Raw genomic sequence first — 22,508 nt, 5'->3', positions numbered from 1 at the left:
ATTTTAGTGTTATTTATTCAGTGCATAGCTCATTGAGAGAACTGGTTTTGAATAAAATGGTCCAAGCACCTACTTTTTTGGTGGGAAGCTGGCAGCAGGGCTTGCTCATTTCACTCTGGCAACCACTCAACATCCGCTCTTCTTGGCTGTCTGCATTCATAAAACGATGTGAGAGTCTGTTGAAAAAAAGACAAAACCTGCTCAGATCAGTGCAGAACTCATTTGTAAAAAAAGAAGAGTGCTTGTTGAATCAGTTGTAGACCGCCTTGTTCATATGAAAAGTAGAGAGAGTTCATTTGCTTTTCCTTTCCTTTTAACTTTTCAAAATGCATTCACATCCATTCCTTCATCTGGCCTTTCTGACATCCTTGTAACATACTATTATTTCAATGAAGAAAATGAAGACACGAAGGCAGGGTGTGGGTATATGGCTTGACTGTAAAGTGACAGCAGATTACTGTCACAACTAGGCGTAGGGCACTGCACTCAGTTTCTCCGAATTCCTTCTTACCTGATCACATGGCCTTTCAAAACAATCTATGTATTTTCCTTGGAAGGTGGATAATGGGCATACAAAAAATAGTCTATGATAAAAGAAGTTTGGGGAACACTGGGTTAAGAAAGCATTATTAGAATAGGGCATTTGGAAGCCTTGCTGTTGTTGAAATATACTTATGGCATTTCCAAACATGTTTGCTCATATAGCTTTTTGCTTTCCCCTCACATTGCATCTTGAGAACTTGTGTGAGAAGTCAGAGTCTTGTTATTCACTTTAAATATTTCAATGACTCCTGGTACCAAGTAGGCACAGCTTACTATCCAAACTAGTTTAACGATTAGTAACCTAATGCCCTGGCTTTGATGACAATCTGAGACTGTTGGAGGAACATGTGCTGGCAAATCCTGCTTGTGACAAATAGGATGTTGGCCTTCTTGAAACCTCACAGCCCTCTGAAACAGATTGACAGCTATCTATAATGATAAGCATTTAATTGCCTACACCTAATAAAAATTCAGACATTTGATCAGTAAGATGGAGAGAAAAGAAAGAAAAGAACATAAAAACCACTCCTACTCTCCCAATGGCAACTTGTTGTGAGGTACAGTAGATTCTCATGGTGCCCCCCAGAGCCCTTCAAGCAACCAGCTATGTTTTCTTGTGGAGCCATGGCTGTTCGTCCTCTATAGAGCAATAGTATTTAAACTCTCCATTAATCACTGTTCTGAGAAATCCAGGCTCCCAATTCCACGTATAAATCCAGGATTTCCTAATTTTTAAGTAATCATAATCATGATTATGATTAACCTTAATGTGCATACTCTTTACATGCAGTACTTCCTAATTCCTTTGACAATAGGAAAATGTGATAAACAGCTTTTGTTTATTCTTATTGGTCCTGAAGTAGATCTATTTCGAAGTCCCTTCTACAGATGGCAGATGTAAGAGTTCATTAAGAAAATAATTATGCTCTGGACATGAATGCTGCCAGATTCCATGATTACTTCATGTTCTCCTTCTACCCTAATCCTGTCCAAGGGATAAAATGCATTTGGAGAAAATGTAAATAGCAGATTTACATATGTTGTAGAGGCAGTAGATTGCACACTAGCCAAGGGAGAAAGACAGATTAGTTTAATCATGAGATGAGTTGTAACAGTGCAAATGAAAAAAACAAGTGATTAATTCCCTATCTTTCCATAGCAGAATGGTACAAAGCTAAATTTTTATGAAACCTGGGGTTCATTCTTGTGGTTTTTATAATATATAGATCCCTAGATTAGCGATGAAACATTTTTTTTTTCAGTCCTTGATACTGAACTCAGGGCCTGAGCACTGTCCTTGGGCTTCTTTTTTCCTCCAGACTAGTGCTCTACCACTTGAGCCACACCACCAGTTCCAGCTTTTCTATGTATGTGGTACCGAGGAATCAAACCTGGGTCTCTGTGCATACTAGGCAAGCACTCTAACCACTAGGCAAAACTCCCAGCCCAGAGATGAAACATTTTTGATGGATCCTTTAGAGAGAAGTTTCTAAAATGTGTATTATTCCCATAAATTCAATGCCATTGGCAACTTGAAGTCCCCTTCTGAGAGGGAATTGTAAATGTCAGGTAGAATAGGATAAGCTCTGCAACAACAACAAGCAAGCCAATATTCTTGAGGTCTTGTAACAACAAAAGCTTAGTTCTCTCTGTCCCTGAAAATCTATCGAGGGTTTTCATAAGGCTCTGTTCACAGTCATGTGGTCTACAAACAGTGACCCTGACAGGTAAAAGGTATGTATTACACAGTAACTTTTCAACAAGGACGTAACAGACACACTATTTCCATTCATGCCTCAGGGAATTACTAAGTCAGGTAATAAGTTGACTATACCTTTTCTTAAAGATGATGGAGAAAGACAGTTCTAAACAAAGATCCTTAAGAAAAGTATAACAATACTGCTTTTAACTATAATGATAGGGCTCTCTATACATTTCTGAAAATTAAAAAAAAGAATTTGTATCTTAGGAAAGGAGTGTTTTGCTCCAAGCATACTTTACTCTTTGTAAGATTGTTGTAAATAATCAAGTGTTCTCAGATATTGGAAGGGGTACTGACACACATGAATGACATACACACACTCAGGCCATCTACTGTAACTGCAACTGCCTGCTAAAAATCCCCACAGAAGAAGGAGATGAGTTGAGCTACCACTGTGTGAAATTCCTAGGATGGCGATTTGTGCTCCATTCCAGGGCAGAATAGTTTTCAGAAAACCTCGCCTTAATGTGTCCAACTCTGCATTACAGGCTTGCTTCTCTCTCTATCTCTGCAGCTGAGTCCTGGCAGGAGGATGAGCCTCCTGATGAGCTCATTACATCCAGATTCATCAGTCCGCTCTGGAAACCTTTGCAACAGCAATCCCCAAGTTCTCTGTAGACAGCATCCTGTCAACCTGGGACTTGGCTTGTTTTCTCTGATGCTTTCTTAGCCAAAGAAGAAAGGGAAAAAAAACAGAAAAAAAGAGTGCCATTTTCAAGAGAGTTCCTTTGTATGGCTCCTATAAATCAAGAGTTGAAAGACATTGTGACCAGAAGCCTTTTAAAGAAATTTCTGGTCTTTCTTCCCCAGAGTATAAGGGAAAAAAAACACATCTTCAGAAGCCATTTTCTTTATCTATCTGGGGCTAAGTACAGAGTCCTATAGAGCAGTAACAGAAAAGAATTTTCTTTAATAAAAAAAGGGGGGAAGAAGAGAACAAGTCATAAAGAGAAGCGCTTACGAACAGGAACCCAGAAACTTTGATACTGGGGACATTTTTATAAGTCTATAAAGATGTCTTTGTTTCTCCTTCAACCCTCTAAAGTGAAGAGAGGAGAAAAACCACACTTCCCCCACTCTCTTCTGAAGCCAGTCCCCTATTACGCTGCCCATGTGCCCAGAGGTTAGTACATTATCGTCAGCAAGCCCCTCAAACATCTCTCCTAGCTACTCAGATCCTCTTTGGCTGCTTGGAAAGCGGGCAGCAGTTTAATGAGACGAGTTTCCCTTAGAGACTCCTCTCCCCTCTAGGAATTCTGTAAGTGCTTTACATAAAACAGTAATAGGATGCTTCAGCCAGACTCTCTGGCTCAGATATACTAACTGGTAATCCCTATGGGAAGGAGGAGCAGGTAGCCGAGTGATAAGACCATTAGGACTGACTGTGCCGGCTGAGCTGGTAGTCCCAGAAGCCACTTTTCTTGCCTGTTGTAAGCATGAAAGGAAGTCAGTGAAAGGCTGATCAGAACAGTCTTCCAGGTAGGACATAAAGCTGTCGATGGGCAGTCTCTGGATAATAATGGGAAGACAGATAATTTAGTACCTTGAGTACTATAAGCAACGGCTGGAAGGATTGGGTCTAAGCAGCTCAGGGGAGCTACAGGAGTGTTACAGGTGAGAAATCAGTCACTCTGGCCCCACACAGACAAGTTCCTCACCTCCGGCATTGGCAGGAGCCAAGAGAATTCTCTGGGAGGCCTTAGCAACGCTTCCCAGAACTCCAGGATGCATCAGGTTAGAAGAGAGTCCTTTCTGTGGGGAATTTTTCTTCCATTCCTCTTTGTCTTCTGAATTCATAGACTTGGCTTTCTCATAACTGCAGGTTTCTGGGGTATCTAAGCCTGTCGGTGCTGACTTTTTCTTTTAACAGTTGAGAATGTTGTTGAGATTTATTAGTGAGAGATCAGCAACTAAGGTTGTAGCGAGGTTAAAGCCATGCCTCCTGAGGGAAAGAGGAAAGGGATGGATAGAAGGATAGAAAGCTTGGAATAGAAGCTATTGTAGCACAATGGAGAGACCCTTAAGCATAGTTATCTTTTTATCTTCCTTCCTTTTCACATCTTTCATGTTTCCCATCCCCCCTCCCACAACAGGCTGTCACTACACAACTCAAGCTGGCCTTAAACTCCTCATCTTCTTGGCTCAGCCTCCTGAGGGCTGAAATTCCAAGTATATACCATTATGGCCCCCCTTTACATTTTCTTTTTCTTTTTTCAATGCCTGGTATTTATTTCTATCCCTTTACCAACTATACTAACTAGAAATTCCATGCAGCCACTGGAATGGCTTTATTATAGTTCTATAATTCTTTCCTTTAAGAGATGGAGACTAATTCCAGGTTCACTGAATATGAGCTGGGGTTATAAAACAGGCATGACAATCTTGGAATCAGTCCTCCACCAATAGTCCTCCATCTCTTCTGCCAGTAGCTCTTGTTATTCATTCTGACTGAAACTTTACATGGGCTCCTAGGCCAGTACTCTCAAGTCTCTAACCCCCAAAAAGTTGTAATATATGTTGTTTTGTTTTGAGATGTCATTTTTAGAAGTAATTTGTTACTCAACTATAGAAAATAAAAACAATTGGGGCTAATGTCACTGGGGCACAGCAGTGAACCAGAGTAAATAACAAATATCCAGAATAAAGTCCATCTAGCTAATGTTATTTATGAACACTTGCTTTTATGTTAAAAAAAAAAACCTGGAAGTCCAGAGAGTAAAGAGAAGAAAATGAATGAAAAGCTCTCCATTCTGTGCTTGACTCTAGAAAAAAAACTTGCTATGTTAAAGCATTTCAGCATTTATTCCTAATTATGTGTCTTTGGGTCAAGCAAAAAAACATCCCCAAGTTGAAATTGTGGTTTGTACAATACATTTGTCTAATCTGGCTTTTGAAATATTTAGACTGGCAAATTGAAAGAGAAAGAAGACAAGGAAAAAAGAAGAGAAATGAGTAAACATGGTCGATACTTGACATTAGCTTGTCTGTAAAGCATCCAAAAAGTTAGTTTTCATAAGCAGCTAGAGAAAAGGTGTCCTCCTGCAGTACAAGTTCTTATGAATTTTGTCCCTAAGCTTTTTGTATCTTAATTTATAAGCCTTTCTTAGAATTTATAGAGCTAAAAATAATAATTTATAGAGCTGCCAGAAGAATGCAATGCAATGAAACATCTGGTAGGTTTTTTGAAATCATATTATGAAATACCTTTAATTTTCAACTTAGTGAAAAGTAAACAAGTCATTGTCTTCCACTGAAGTGATTCACCTGGCTGTCCTAGCCTATTGGTCCTAAATGATGGTGGTTTCTGAGTCTGCCCTCAGGCTAGTGGATAAGTGGAGTCCCGTCATATGCAGTCTACATGAGCTGAAGGGCAATTGTAACTCTCAGACATTTTTTTCCTAAACAAATATATCTGCTTGCTTAGTGAGGTTGTTAATTTTTAGTATCCAAGTGATGTTCTTTAATGCTGTTAAAGGGTCACTTATGAACTGACATTATATCAGCCAAGAGTAATTGCTTAATTTCTGCAAAATGGCCCAGTTTCATTTTCATTCCAACTTCAAACATTTCCCTTATGTGTGTGAATATGCACGTACACAAGTGCACACGCGCGCACACACACACACACACACACACACCTACACCACGCTAGGCTTTAAGAATGACTATGTAGATAATGTGAGCACCTACAGTGGCTTAGAAAATCACAGAGCCAACATTTTTTGTCAAAAGGGAGAATTCTTGCCCATCTTTGACAGCTGTATGTCCTTAACAACAACAACAACAATCTGAAATCTTTGCATTCATTAAATGGAAAACACCACCAGGTAACTGGGACCAAAATAGTTTCTTGTTGAGTCTATCCAGAATTCTGTTTCAATAGATGGGAAAGGACATGCCATATACAGAGATACTAAACAGAAACACTTGATTGACGGGCAAGAAACTAGACGTACCACTGGACTTCTAACAAGCAAATACTAGCTTCAAATGCACCTAACATCTGCCCAGATGCTCTGAATGACTCAGAACCAGATGCTTCTGAAACAACATATATGGAGAAACTGAGGACAAATATGAGGAAAGAAATCTGGTCAGTGTTTCACATAAGTGATGTCAGTGTGGTAAAATAATTTAGTTGTAGGAAGTAAGAAAAAAAAAGGCAAAGGCAGAATTTCCAAGATTATAGTGGCTTAATTGTTAAGAAGACACTCAGAAATGACTCACAACATTTCAACTGTGACTGGCATCTTACTCATTTGAATCATTCCAAGGCATTATCTTACTTCTCAAAGTGGAAAAGCTTGGTTTTCTGTTTTTGTTTATATTTTTACCAAGATAACCCTCTTCACTGCATCTTTTAAAATATTTTATACCAACTATCATGTTGAGATACATAATAAACATTCAATAAATGTTTGTTCAAGAAAGAAAGTGAAATGATTCCCATCATTCTGAATCACACGTTCTACATTTACTAAAAATTCTTCATTGCATTTCTTGCTATGTTTCCTCTTTCAGAAGCTGAAGGAGAAAGATTGGGGCATTGCTTCCTCTTAAATCTTGAAACCAATGAGCCAGTAGGACACCCTCAAACATGGCCATCTCTAGAACAGGCTCTTCACGCAGTTGCTCTGTCCTTCTCTGGTCTTGATTCACCTTAATGAACATTAAGTCGATTAACACCTCTACCAGGAGAAGCAAGTAAGGGAGAGGAGAAGGAGCATAGATAGCATTTTTGCCTTTCCTTTTCTCCAGGAGTCAAATTATGTTATTTTTGTAAAAGCCTCTCTCCTCTTTTCCCCACTGTGGGCCCTGGTCTTCTCTCAGAGTGGATGGAGGATCACCTCAGCATGGGGGCTGCTTATCTTGGTGGGGATCTGGTGGTAGGCTTTTAAAGTTTGCCCCTGCTGAGTTGTCCATCTGTAATTTGTAGTAATATTTATTTAAGGGGAGAAAAAAAGCCATTGCGATGTATTCTAGTGCACTGATATAGAAAATGCTAGTGGGAATGTTCATTTTCAGTTTCCTATCCCTCTCAGATATTCACCCAATAAACTTGGACCCCTACTGCTTCTGCACCATGCGATCATACAACTCTGCCAGCACAGTAGGCTTGGGCAGCTTGGGAGAATAGGTAACAATGGTCTGACCCATCTCCCGTTAGCAGTTGTTCCTTTGATAATAATAATTTTTAAAAAATTACCATTTATGCCAACAAGTGGCTCACACCTGTAATGCTAGCTACTCAGGAGGCTAAGATTTGAGGATCAAGGTTCAAAGCCAGCCTTGACAGAAAAGTCCATAAGACTCTTATCTCTATCAATAAACTGGAAGTGAAGCTGTGGCTCACAAGGTAAAGCACTTACCTTGAGTGAAGGAGAGTGCCCAGGCCCTCAATTCAAGCCCTAGAACCAGGAATTGGGAAACACACACACACACACACACACACACACACACACACACACACACACACACAAATTTATCCTTTTGGTGAAACCCACTTGGGTTAATGTTTTATCCTTGGTCTCAACCAACAAGCCAAATGTGTGATCCCTTCCTCAGCAAGCCACCTGTAGGTCACAAGTCTTGTACAGTAGCTGCCAGAGCATAAATTCCAAGGGCTGCAGACACTGGAGCCAAGAATAACTGTCTTGGTGTTGTCTTGTTTGACATGAGAGAAATTGGCAAAGCTGATTCCAAAACTGCTTTGGGAGAAAACAGTAGTATGGAAACATGAGATGAAGCTGACCTTAGCAGACTGGTTTAGAACTCTGACTCTTCCATCATCCTCCTTATGGGAGAGCAGAGCAGAAAGCCAGTGCCAAAGCAACTGAGCAGCTGGGAAGCATTTAGTATGAAAATGTGGGCTCAATGCTGGCTAGCGTGGGATTCCACACCCCATGCTATCCCTACAGAGGTCACACATGGGCTTCTCTTGTCTCCAAGTTCATAATAAAGAAAAGTGGAAGACCTGAACAATGAGAATGCAAAGTACATACATACTCAGTCCAGTAAAAGCACTGCACACACCATGGGCTGGCTATGATCTCCCTTTCTTCTTCTATCCCAACGCTAGCTTAAACAATATTCTGTAGACATCTGAGTTTCCACAAACCTCTAGCCTAAAGGTCAGCAGTGTTAGGGACACAAGTTGAAAGCTTATAATAAGAAAATTAAAAGGAAAAGATACTACTTCTAGAAGGCAGTTTTCAGCCGGGCACGGTAGCTTATGCCTGTAATCCTAGCTACTCAGGAAGCTGAGATCTGAGGATTGCAGTTCAAAACCAGCCCGGGTACTAAAGACCTTGAGACTCTTATCTCCAATTAATCACCAGAAAATGGGAAGTGGGGTTGTGGCTCAAGGATAGGGAGGTAGCCTGGAGCTGAAGAGCTTAGGGATAGCACCTAGGTCCAGAGTTCAAGCCTCATGACCCAGTTTTCAGCATAATGGATATGGGTAAGCAAGGATTTGCCGGAATTTTGGTTGTAGAGCCAAATATGTGACCAGGAATGTAGTTATCAAGACAAAATAAGCTACTGTGTGTAATCTTAGCTCTGAGCTAAGAGCTGGTCCATTGTCATTCTCAATGGCCACATAGAGAAAATAGGAGAGTGAGTGCTCAAAGTAATGAGCACAACGTCTAGCAATGAGAAAAGGAAGCCAGCGCCAAAGAAAGCAGCTCCTTGGAAAGCAATCTGATGATGGGGAGATGTCCGTGCTATGAATTCAGTGACTAATGTCTCACAACAGCAATGTTCTGGTTTCTGTGTCGCTCCCAAACTCATAGATTCCACAGAGGCTCATGTGATGGAGCGCTGGTCTCAGTACAGCAATTTTGAGAGGTGGTCCTTTAAGAGGTGGGGCTAGTGGCAATCCTTTAGGATATTATGCACACTTCTCTCAGAAGGGAGTGGAGTGTGCAAAGCTGGTTGGGTAGAGTGACATGGGCCTTGTAATAAAGCAAGGTCACAACATATTTTTGGTCCCTTTTACATGCGGCTGGTGCCCTATGCTACTTCTCAGCCTAGGGGGTGGGGGAGCTTTACAAGCAACAAACAAATGATAGTGCCTAATATCGGACTTTCAACTTCTAATGCCAGGAGCAAAATGAATTTCCTTTCTTTAACAAGTATCTCAGGCATTTTGCTATCACAACAGAAACAAATATAACTATCTATGAAACAGTGTCTCATCAGACACTGAATCTGCCTTCATCTTGGGCTTTCCTTTTCCAGTCTTCAAAACAGGAAAATAAACCTTTGTTGCTCATATACCACCCAGATTTTGAGATGCTTGTGAAATCAGCCCAAGAAAACTAAAGCAACTGATACTAATCAACTTCCAGCAAACTTTATAATGTATGTTTCCCTACACCTTGCATTGAGCTTGATGGACCAGAAGATGTATAATCCAACTGGCTAATTCATCTGTGGGGTTAAACCCAACATCATCAAGTCCCAAGAACTCCAAGACCATAAGGAACTAAGAAGGGTGGAAGACAGTGCCAGGTGGCATCAGGCCCCACAGGATCCATCTAGGAGTTCTCAGAAATACCTAGAAGGATAGTGAAAAGCACGGCCATCAAAATGAAGGATGGGGCAATGTTACCTTATAACCATACCTAACAACCATAAAACGGATGGAAGAAATGAAATAACACTCCACTTGGGCTAACTCAGCAGTCTAGGGCTTGAAGAGACAATGCCAAATGACCATGGACACTTCTACTGATGGGGGGGACAGAAACGATATTGCCCTGGAACATAGTGGGAGCCCCTCCACAGCCCAGCAGAGTCACCACACCCCGTTTCAGAGATGCTCATGGGGCTGGGCCTCCCATCTTCACTAATTCCTATGGAGGATTCCCGTGGCTCCCTCACTGCTTTCCTCTAATCTTCTCAAATCTCCTTGGCTGTGCAGCAGCCATTAGCGAGTCTGGTGATGCAGGTGGTGCCAAGCCTGGCCGCTACACTGTCAGTCAGTAACTTAATACCAGCAAAGAGTGTGAAAGACTATGATGATTTATTTAATTGATTATTTTCACCAATATTATGTTTGCCAATATAAGTCAACAGGCTAAACTATATTTTTTTACAGGCCAGGAATAAAATTATTTTCTGGGAAACCATTAAGCTGATATAAAATGATTGGTGGAAAGCTTTAATGTAAAAATCTACTAAACATACAATATTAGAAAGCTAAATTGCTTTCTGTTATCAGCTCTTTTTGTCCTGTGGTCTGATGCTGTAATTTCACCTGATGCTACATATTTTCCATCATTAAGCCAGATAAAATGTCACTTGTTATTGTCCTGAGACTTGATGGAATTACCTCGGTTTAGCTTTGTTAAGTTGCTTATTTATTGCATTGAATTTCTTTGGTAAAGCATTTGTGCACATGCACGCAGGAGACACACTATCTTCAATTCTTCCCATGTGGCTTGATGTCTCTTCTACTAACTTCCAAACATCTCCACCCTGTGGAAGGAAACCACTGCTCTGATTTCAAAGGGTAAATTTGGAACCAGAATGTCCATGACTCAAGCCCTCTAATTCTAACTACTCAGGCGACTGAGATCACCAGGATCATAGTTCTAGGATAGCCTAGGCAAAGACAGAGATCTTATTCTAAGGATAATTAGAGCATAAAGCCTGGCTTAAGTGTAGAGCCCTTACCTACCAAGCAGGAAGTCCTAAATTTAAATCTTAGTCTCTCAAAATAAGCCAAAGTAAGCATCTTGCTGGTAGCATACACCTGTAATTTCACCTATTCAGGAGGTCAAGATCTGATGATTCTGCTTGAAGCCAGCTCAGGCAGAAAACTATGTGAGACTCTTATCTTCAATTAATCAGCTAAAAGTCAGGAGTGGAAATGTATTTCGGTGGTAGAGCCCTAGTCTTGACCAGAAGCCAAGAGACAACATTCAGCACCTGACTTTTGTCTATTCTTCATGTAAACGAAAACATACTGTGTGAATCTTTGATACCGGGTTCTCTTACAGAACACACATCTTTATTAGCATCAGTTATTTGTAGCAAGGGATTTTCATTTTGCTATGTCCCTATATCCACACAACATTCTTTGACCAGAGTCCCCCCACCATGCTCTCCCTTCCCAGATCATTCTCAAGTTTCACTATTCTAGTTTCACACATGTGAAGGTCAAAATCCTTTCTGTACCCTCTCTCTTCATACTCCCTACCCCTGTCGCTAGTTCCCACACCTCAGACAGGACTTGCTCATATTTTTTCATTCTTCTTTTAAAGTGTATGTTCATTGTTCAAAAACATCCACAGGGTACTTTTTTTTTTTGCCAGTCCTGGGCTTGAGCTCAGGGCCTGAGCACTATCCTTGGACTTTCTCAAGGTTAGAGCTCTACCGCTTGAGCCTTAGCACCACTTCCAGCTTTTTTCTATGTATGTGGTACCGAGGAATCGAACCCGGGCCTCCGTGCATGCTAGGCAAGCACTCTACCACTAGGCCAAACTCCTGGCCCACAAGGGTATTTTATACCTGCATGTACAGTACTTTAACCAGATTGATCCCCTCATTTAGTTTACTCTTTCTCTCCATCCCCACTATACCTCATTATACAAGGGCGTGTGTAATAAACTACTGGAGAAGATAATGGAACACTGGAAAGATGTTTTTATTTGTTATATTTTACTGCTGGGGACTGAATCAAAGGCTTTATGCCTACTAAGCAAAGACTGTACCACTGAACTACTTCCCTAGCCCTTTAAAATTTCCAGATAGGTCTTTCCAAATGACCTAGATTGGCCTGGTAAGGTAACATAAGAGCTTAAGGTCTGTTAATATTGTAATTATTGGAGAGATCTAGGGCAACTCTTCTCAAGATGCTGAAAGGAGACTCATGGGCAATTGAAGAATGCCACAAATCTGGAGGGTAGACACATACACAATATACCCAAGAATCAAAATAGAAATATGGAATAATTAATGGAAGCACCCGGACTCATGAACAGAACTCACTTTCCAGTGAGTTAATACGAGTAGAATTAAAGAGAAAAAAAAAGCAGTGAGAACCTAAGAGGGTATTTTTTCATAGCCATGATGGCCTGGTGGTATCATGCTTGACATGATACAGGAAAAGTCATGGAATCAAGACTTTTAAATGATAGGAAGTGTCTCACAGATTGTTCTTGTCATCACAAAACGAAGACAATTTTTAGTGATCTCTTCAAAGTGAGGAGGAGGCTTTTCATAGTAATCATTTTGCAAAGATTTCCATATTAGAGTAGAAAAATCTAACAATTTGCATTTGTGCATGGTACTCTGTAGCAGCAATGATAAAAATAGTGCAGGGGAGCACATTCTGAAAACTAAATTCTTCCAAAACTAAGATTTAACCAGTTATAGACTGAGAGTTAAGAATCGGTACCATAGCCAATGCTGGTGTTTCACACATGGAATTTTAGCTACTCAGGAAGCTAAGATCACAGAACTGTGATTCACCATCTGCCCCAGGAGACAAATATGAAGGACTCTTGTGTTCAATTAACCACCAATTAGTGGTGTGATTTAAGTGGAAGAGTGCTAGCTTTGAGCAAAATAAGCAAGAATGTCAAGCACTGAGTTTAAGCATGACTATTGGCACGATACACATATATACATACATTAGACACAGGCAATTCATTAAATACAGATGTAATATATATATATATATATATACACACACATGTTTAACTTTAGTAGTACTGACAAAATAAATCCACTTACATTCACTATCAAATTTATGTAATAAACCACCACCCATGATCCATTTCCCCATTCATAGTGGAAACTTTTCTTCATTTCAAGCTTCACTGATTTTCCTAACGATGTGTTCAACCATGAACTGAAAACTTAATTCTACAATTTATCCCATGGTTTTATTTGTTGTATATTTACCTCACTGATATGCACATTTGCACAAACAAGATATCCATTTCGTTTTCGTTTTCAAGAATAGTAAATATCAGACAGTACTGGACCCTGAACACTGAAGGTACTGTCCTTTCATGTGTCATTCATCAAAGAAGCTTCATACCCCAAGCCCTCCAACTGAGTAGGCAGTGACATGTATGATGTAATCCACACCCTGGTCCTCACCTCTGTGGAGATGTAGACATTTGGAACAAGCAAGGATCAAAAATAAGAGATGGAGTAATAGAAAGCTTGTTTTTCACACTGACAACTGGGATGATAAGCAATGGGGAATGAGGCTGTGGGTACCATTTTCTGCCCCCTTTACTCTGTTCTTCAGAAAAGATGAAAGGTAGGCACTTTCTAGTTTTATCACCTTATGATTCCAGACAGCATGGTTTGTAATATATGTGATGATTTTTTTATTCTTTCAGTAACTGCCTCTTTTATATGTTTTTTTTTTTGTCTGAGCCAGTTTTAATGGATTCTATTTCTTTTTTTTTTTCTTTTCCAGTTCTGGGCTTGAGCTCAGGGCCTGAGCGCTGTTCATGGCTTTCCTCAAGACTGGTGGTCTACCCTGAGCCACCACACCACTTCCCGCTTTTTCTATGTATGTGGTACTGAGGAGTGGAACCCGGGTCTTCATGCATGCTAGACAGGCACTCTACCACTAGGCCAAACTCCTGGCCCTGGGTTCGATTTCTTGAACAGAGTATCCAACGACTAGGCAGAGTTAAGAAAGAAAATGTGACAGAAAAACCAGTAGCCCAAGGGAGAATAGCGAGAATCTAGTACATTAAACATAAAATTCTTCAAGCATTTTCAATGGAGAGGATTTAGTACAAGGCACTAATAACCTGACGAATGGGAATATTGAGCACCCAGTAGAATATAATGAGATAGGAGGCCACCATCATAACCAGCAAGAGAGGAAGAGGAAGGGAGGGTCGCGGAAACAAAGGGAGGGTTTGGTTCAGGGTTCAACCATAAGATATCTGACTGATAGAACCTACACTGATATTAGTAAAGGATGAACAAATTAATCAATGGCAACAGAAAGTCCTTTATGATAGGAAATCAATTAATAGGTGCATAAGGAATGATAGTATAGAAACATCACCATTTAACAACCACCATAGTAAAAATTCAAGCAAGAATTGTATGGATAGAAGCTAAAATTTGAGGATAAAACTATAGATGAAGCTGAGTACAGTGGCTCACGCCTCTAATCCTAGCTACTCCAGAGGCTGAGATCTGAGGATCAAGGTTCAAAGCCAGCGTGGGCACAAAAGGACCTAAGACTCTTATCTCCAATCTAAAAATGGGAAGTGGGGCTGGGCTCAAGGGTAGGGTGGTAGCCTTGAGCTGAAGAGCTCAGCGACAACGCCCAGGCCAAGTTCAAGCCCCATCACACACACTCGCGAGCGCACACAAAAGTGGTTATATAATAGGATTTTAGAGAATCTCTGAATATTGCCCCAATAAACTAATTACCTAGAAAGGTAAAGTAGTCTAATTTCACAGTGAACACAAAAAAACTTGCCAAGGACCTCCCAATCAAGTGATCAAAGTTGAGAATTCTAGTTTCAGGACCAGTATTACATATCCTTGAACAGAATGCTTTTGTCGGTGATAGTCCCCTAACAAAGTAGACAGTTGGGCTCTAATCATGAAGTAATTTTGAAAAACTCCTTAATAACTCCCAGCATTCAACTGCAGTAAATGGCTGATAGGGCGCCAGTGACTGGGCAGGACAAGATGCCTTCAAATTTCTGCACATTCTGTTTTGCATAGTCAGATAAGAGAGGAGAATTCAGTGAACAGAAACCTGGGACAGAAAAAGAGGAAACTCACAGTAAAGGAACCAGAGTCCAAGAAAAGCTGTAACCCAAGCAACAGACAAGTCTTGATGAGAGATGTAGGAGCTAGGAAGATAGGGTACTGGGTGGTGGTGAGCCAGAGCCTGGGCTAGAAGACATGGAAGAAGGTGTAGAACTACAGAGTAAACACTAGATAGTCAGGGTGTTAACCAGAAAAAAGGAGCCACACCAGAGAATTAGAGCAACCCTGTCAAAACTAGAAACTCTTTTTTTTTAAGTTAAGCTGATAAGAAATCAAAGGTCAGTGGGGATCCATAAATGTACATGAATTATTTATTGGCATTAGAAAGTGAGATTACAATAAATGGAAATAAATTCTGTGGCTTTTAGTTCATGGGGAAATCTGGCAGATGGGAGACAGAAATATAAATTCCAGGAGGGGAAAAACATAGCTAGAAAAAGGCAAGGAATACATATAACTGATGGAATAAAGATTATACCTCCTACATTGTGATAAAACACCATAGCCAGGTGTTGAAGAGCTCAGGGGAAAACAGATATACTTTCCTTTAAAATTGCATGCTAAAGAAAGGAAGGATGCTCAATATTTTAAACTGTAAATAGATGAATATCCAGTGCCTAAGATAACATTCTAGAATAGAAGGAGCAAGAGGAAATAATGCAAGGCTAAACTGTCATTCCTGGTTGGGAATTTCTGGCTTCTGATCTAGCTGAGGAAAAACCAATGCAATGTAACTGGCTTAGCCTAAGGGCATTTATCTTTGAATCCTCAGAATATAATACAAGTACCAATCACATAGCAACTGCTTATTAAATGCTGCTTTGTTATTAAGGAAAGAAGGAGAAGGTATGTATTCTTAGGTGATTCTTTGAAAGTGTCAGTCATAACTCTGGAATAAAGCTCCACATTCAAATGCCTCTTGAGCCAAGGGCATAGCACAGGCAATAGTCTATCCACAGAAGATGCATGCTCCCCATTAGAAGCAGGCTCTGGGACTCTGGGATTCTGTGTACCAGGAAGGAGCAAGACATAAGAGTAAGGAAAAAGAGTTGGACTATGCCACGTGCCCATGGCTCCTGGTTACAGTCAGAACAATGCCAGATAGTCTCCTCTCAAGTGTAGGCCCAAGGCTAAGGCCTCTGTTGCCTGTGTTCATCCATGGCCTGCGTACAGGGACTCAAAAGTCTAGGGCTGATGAGGTACTCTAAGAATCCGATGGGAATCAACATTTCCCACTTTAGGAAACTACAGTCCTAGACCTGATGGGAAACTGATCTGAAGAAGTAACCACATATATTCTATAACACAGCAGAAAAACAGTCCACTTCCATTGGCCAGACCCACAAAATGCCAACCTCGATGCAAACAGCACAAGCTGTGACATTTTCCGGTTCCAGTTCATTCATCAGTTTCTAGCTTATCCAGAGACGGGAAGACAAGTAAGAGAAATGGACCTGATCACAGTAACCCTGCCTTTCTAGAGACTTCCAAACCATGGCCAGCATCCAGCTGGAGACAGGAAAATTACTCAGTTTGTGGAAAAGTTTTGTTATTAGGCTGTGATGGACTTTCATTAAGCTGAAAACAAAAATTCTAGATCCTACAGATTTGAGCAGAGGGAAAATAGTCAACAGAATGTGTTTGCAAAAGAGTGATGCAGAATAAAATCACTTCCTGCTGCATCTCTCTCTGTCTCTGTCTCTCTGGATAATGATGATGATTATCATCAGGTTCCTGAATCCAATTATCCCTGGTTTATGTGGTTCAATAGATTCCCCATTTCATCCAAGCTAGAGTTAGATTTTGATCTCTCTGGTCCAAAACAGTTTGAAGAAACATTCTTTTTTGGCCGAATGAGGCTATAAATTTGTACGTCTGGTAATCGTTCCTAGCCAGTCTTAAGAGACCACTATATGAACGTTCAAATAGACTCTGAGTATAGCAAAGAAAGTAAATGATTTGAGAATGAGAAAATATTATTCTGTTTTAAAGGTAATGTGAGGAAAACCAAGTTTCAGGAAAGATTTGAATTCAGGAAAGAGAAAATCTTCATAGTCATAGACACTTGCGAACCACCTGAGAGGTAAGAAGTCTGGCAATTCTATTAGTAGAATTACCTCTATAGATGGAAAAGCATTAGCAGTAGAGAATAATTGACCAGAAAAGACACTAGATTATCCTAAAATTACAAAGCCATAGTCACATTCACCTTAAAGGACTGATTCAAAGACAATGATTCAGGAAGAATCTCAAAGAGAGAAGGTAAAAATACATTGAACTGCAACCAAAAATAAAGGGCTTCAAGTTATGTGCTATATATGACTTTCTTTAAGGTCTATTTTTCCAGTGAAAGAAAATCAACTTATTCTTTCTCAGTGATTTGACTGGGGAATTAAACTAAATCAAGAGAACCATGGGGGACACCTACTGATTATAAAAGACCTTCTTTGATACTGAGTTCTACAAATCTAAGACTCAAATAAATAGTGACAGGAAAAGTCATAGTGAGAACAAGTTGCACACAAAACCTGAAATATTAATTAAATTCCATTCTGTAGCATGGAGAGCTCGCAACATGAACTAATCAATATAGAACTCAATCTTGCCTTTCTCTTTCAGAGCACAATTCACTCCTTACACTGGACTGGCTTTGTCATCCATAAATTCACCCATTGCCAAAACCTGGATGGCCAAGTAGAATGGTCTGTGTTGTACTCTGGAGGTGTAAGGTGGATTGACTCCATTGGGAGTCATGAGATGGAAGGAAGAGAAGCAAAAATTCCCTGCAGGGTCAAATTGAAACTCTTGATTAGGTAAGATCACAGGACACTAAGGAGGAAGAAATCTCTTCCTGAATCCATGTCTGCTTTTATTGCTCTCATCTCTATACATGGGCACTGTTTCAAACTTCGGATGGCAGCTGACCAAAGAAATGAAGGGTGAAGTGAAATCACAGTGAGGAGAGAAAGGGAGACAGCAAAGGCAAAGGTAAAGGAAAAGATGGACAAATGGTTTCTCTCTGCCTGGTGAGAAATTAGAAATGAAAGCTAGAGTGGTAGGGTATGTAGATGGTTCATACTTGGCAGTGAATACAGATAAGGGAGGGACCCCTCCACCCCACGCATTCTGAAGCAAACGTCTTTATAGGTCTTCCATTATAGAGGTTAACTGTAACACAGAATGGCAGAGGAGATATACTTCAACTTGGGTCTCCGCAGATTGAAATTTCTGTGTGCTTCTTTCAATCTTGCCTTGTTTTTTGGTAAGAATGCTTTTATTTTTGAAATATGTCTAATGTTTACGTTAAGCAACCTGAGGCCAAAACAATGAGATATAGCCTCTGACTCCAAGGGGAATAATAAAGAAAGATAAAACAAGTGCTGAAGTATCTTGTTCTTAAATTGCTCTCAAAGAAAAGTGAAAACAAACCACTATTGAAAACTTCAAGTTGGTTAACAGAAAGCTTGCATAGTTATCCTTCCCATTTTTGGGGTCCTTTCATGGGAAGTACAGTCTAGTTCTCCAGCCTTGAAATTGCAATGGCTTTGTGACTTGCTTTGGCCAGAGGATGTGGCAGAAGTGATGTGTCACCCTGAGACTAATAAGCTGAGACACTTTGTTGTTTCCTTTTTTTCTCTCAGAAGGGTCTCATCACCAAGAGGCCAAATATGAGTTTACATGCTAGAATGAGAGACCACGAAGAGGAAGAAAGCACAAATATCTCAACCAAAGCCATTCTAGGATATATGCTAGCCAGCCCATCTTTTTCCATGTGACAAAACCAGGGCAAGATTGGCACAATCAGTCATATCACGGATGTCTTACATCATACAGTTGACTGACATCATAAATATGATGTAAAACAAAATTGCCTGATACTTCACACCTGTCTATAGATGTATTAGGTAAACCAAAGGGAGACCCTAACAACCATTCAGCTATCCTGCAGGCTTTTAAGAAAAAAATGTGTCTTGCTGCATGCTATTGAAATTTGGCTACTTGCTATACGGCTTTGTTGTGATAACTGATAACTAATGCCAAAGGCTTTATGTGGCAGTAGTCTTTTTAAAAAACCTATAAAGAATGAAGATGTGTCATTGAAGTTGAGAGTCTGTACTATTCAGTCTGATGTACAGCATAGTCAGGCATGGTGGTACAAGTCTACAACTCCAGAGAAAAGAGGATTGCACTCTTGTCTGAACCTAGGCAAAAGTACAAGACCCTCTCTGAGAAAAGAACTGAAGCAAAAGAGGCAGGATAATTTCAAAGCGGTTCTGTCACAGGATCCAAGGAAGCAACCAAGTTCTAGATAAGCTCGAGAGTTCATTGTGACACAGGGCCCCCAAATGCTTCTACTATGGGACTAAAGCTTTCCCTCCTTGTGGAGCTAGAATAAGAAACGGTTGGCTCTATTTCTTGTATCTTAGGACAAGAAAATAAACACTTCCTTGAAGATAACTAGAGGGCTTGGTAGAAGCAACAGGACTGAAACAAGTTTTAGATATTTTAGCTAAAACACATTTTTAAAAATTCCACTGAAACTTAGAAGCACTCAAATCAAATTGTGCATAGAAGTGTTATTTTGCCAAGAAATTAAATTTAGTAACATGCAGGTGTTTCTGAGTTATGTGAAAATTGGACTACCTCAAAACCTTTGGGGAAGTAGGTGGCATATGAATAATCAATAAATAACTAATCCCTCTCTAGAGGAATTGGGAGAAAAACAAAAACACAGTGTTGACTTCCTTATATTGATTGTGTGTTTTTGCTTTCCCTCCTTCCTTCCCTCCCATTTCCTGTTATTGCCAGGATGCTAGGTGACCTTTCTGTGTTTAATTATCCAAAAGAAACATGCAAGAAATGAATGCCAGAGAGAGAAGTTTCTATCCTGGAATATCTTGTCAAAATAACCACCCCAAGGTCTTTCTCCTTTGGAGAGGACATATGATGATGCTGGTTTGAAATGTACAGAAAAATTTAAAAAGACAATATTTGGCTCAAAAGCTAAAGAAAGCAGGTTAAATAAGATGGGGGATAGCCAAGAAAAAGTATGCTTCTGCCAGCATCGTAGTCTATGGAATACAATGGTTCTCAAATGGTACATTCCTGAGAATTCTGGTCCTGGGGCTTGATCTCAGGACCTCACATCATCTCTGGGCCCTCTGAATTATATAATTCTCTATGCCTCTAGTTCCAGCTTTTTGGATTACTGGAGGTAAATGTCTCTTTGATTTGTCTGCTCAAACTGATTTTGAATCCCAATACCTGAAACTCAGCCTCCTGAGTAGCTAGGATTATAGGGGTAAGCCACTGATGCCCAGTAACATTACAAAATTCATTGACTTTGTGCGGAGCACACACAGAGTTTTGAACTGATGCCTTTCAGCTTGCTAAACTGGTGCTCTATCACTTGAGCCAAACTTCTTTAAGAATTATTAAAACAAAAATCAGACCCATCTCTCAGGGGACTCTGAGTAAGTAGATCCTGTTACCCAACCACAAGACCATTGCCAACTCCATAGACAGAGCTCCTTGTATAAACAGCACTGAGGAGAATAAGATATTTCAAAGATATTGCCACTCAGTCAAGTGTCACACACCGTTTTGCCAACAAGCCACAGAGAAAATAATATTAATTTCCTCATTACTTTATTTGCATCTGATGCCTTGGGTGTCTAATAAAAGCTACTTTACTGCCAGGGATTATTTCCTGACCCAGTGAGTATTTTATCTCACTACTATGGGACTTGATAAGAGGTGTAAGAGTGACACAAGGAAACTTCAATTTGAATTATAAGATTTCTCATTTGCAGTTTGAGCACTGAAACAGAACTCAGCTCCATTTCACAGCCCTGCAGCCAGAGTCTACCCTGACAAGGAAACAATTCAGAGTCCTTGAGTGTGTCCATGCCAGAGGACATCATCTAAGTAGAAATAAGTGCAAATTAAGAACTTCAGTGGGAGTTAGAAGAGCAGAGTAGTATAGAGTGGAGGCAAGGAAGCATAAGAAAGGAATTATGGGTATGATGAAGAATCTAAGACTTGTTTGTTCAGCCTGGAAGTAATGATTTTGCTTTTGTATCCACTGAAAAAAATATACAAGGTAGACAGATGTCAGGGTGATAAACTGAGGTAAATAGGAAAATGATGTTTGCTACACATAGCTCTACCCTCTCTGGTCATGAGCCTTATCTGGAGTCAGCAGGCTTCGGCCCAAGATGCTATTCACAAACATACACGAAGCATAGCCTGCTAGTCCTAGATTTCTAAGCACTGAAATATTTGACTACAGCAAACAATCCAGAAAGGCACTCTCACTCTCGTGTTGTATGTTTAAATAAGTCACCTTAGTACTGCAGACTGAAAGCTTACATCCAGCCTAAAATTCCTATGTGGAAATTCCTATTGTGATAGTGTGAGGAGGTGAGGCCTTCGGGAAGTAATACTGGTAGAACCTTCATGATTGGAATCTGGATCTTTCTCTAAGAGTGACCTCAAAAGTTCCCTTCCAGCCAGGCATGGCGTCTCGTGCCTGTAATCGTACCTACTCAGGAGGCTGAAATTTGAGTATCATGGTTCAAAGCAGCTCAGGTATCGAAGTCCATGAGACTCATCTCCAATTAGCCATCAGAAAACCAGAAGTGGAGCTGTGGCTCAACGTGGTAGAGCACTAGCCTTGAGCTCAAGAGTTCAGGGACAGCACCCAGGCCCAGAGTTCAAGCCATCTTGCTATTGTCTCTACATCCAAATCCTCCTGGTTTCCCATTTTTATGTTCAAGAATATCAGTTTTCAAGTCTCAGCTTGCGATCTCTGATTCATTTTTCCTTCCATCCCTAGTGTCAATGTAGGAGAGTTTAGACATGTTCCCTTATATACTGAGATGTCAAAGAAATTTAAAAAGAGGCAGCCTTTTTTATGTATCAGTTAGTTAAAGACTAATTACAACTGAGCTTTCCAGCAAACCAGTGATTGTAGGCTAATTTTCGGTTATGAAACCGAAACTGGGGTTAATGAGGCTAATTGTGTTTACCAGCATTTCAGAACAAAAGAAAAGAAGCCAACTCAATTTTGAAGAGAATTCTTTGTCAAGAAAAAATTGGGGAAAATTGCTACAGTTGTATCAGCATTTCCTAAAACTGTTCAGTGCCATGCTTCAGAAAACTATCATCCTTGAACACAAGCTAGCAGTCCAGAAAATCAGGTCCTTAGATAGTGAGCCTTTCCTGATCCAAAGGGTAAAGAAGCATGACAGTGGTAGCTAAAATCTTGAAAGCAGAACGACATGAAGATATTCAAGTTGCCAGTCCTCAATTCTGTCCCATTGTGCAAAGGGAAGAGGCAGAAGGAATCACCACCTTCTGAGAACTAATAAATGGAGATTCTGGCTTTGTTGACTTCTAAAAGTTGAGGGAAGTACCAGGTACAATGGAG

General features: G+C 40.2%; 1 protein-coding gene across 1 annotated transcript in view; it reads right to left on the bottom strand.

The window, feature by feature from the left end:
* Positions 1-22,508, bottom strand: part of LOC150046523 (uncharacterized) — a 275,398-nt gene that overhangs the window by 36,743 nt on the left and 216,147 nt on the right. The window contains exon 3 of the mRNA XM_090318686.1: positions 74-176. Coding sequence (XP_090174812.1) covers positions 74-176 — 103 coding nt within the window. The remainder of the gene's footprint in view (positions 1-73; positions 177-22,508) is intronic.

Source organism: Megascapheus bottae, chromosome 25, assembly GCF_031878675.1.
Source record: "Megascapheus bottae isolate mThoBot1 chromosome 25, mThoBot2.hap1, whole genome shotgun sequence".
Lineage (NCBI taxonomy): Eukaryota > Metazoa > Chordata > Mammalia > Rodentia > Geomyidae > Megascapheus > Megascapheus bottae.
The sequence above is the reverse complement of the archived record's forward strand: the minus strand, read 5'-3'. Positions and strand labels throughout refer to the sequence as shown.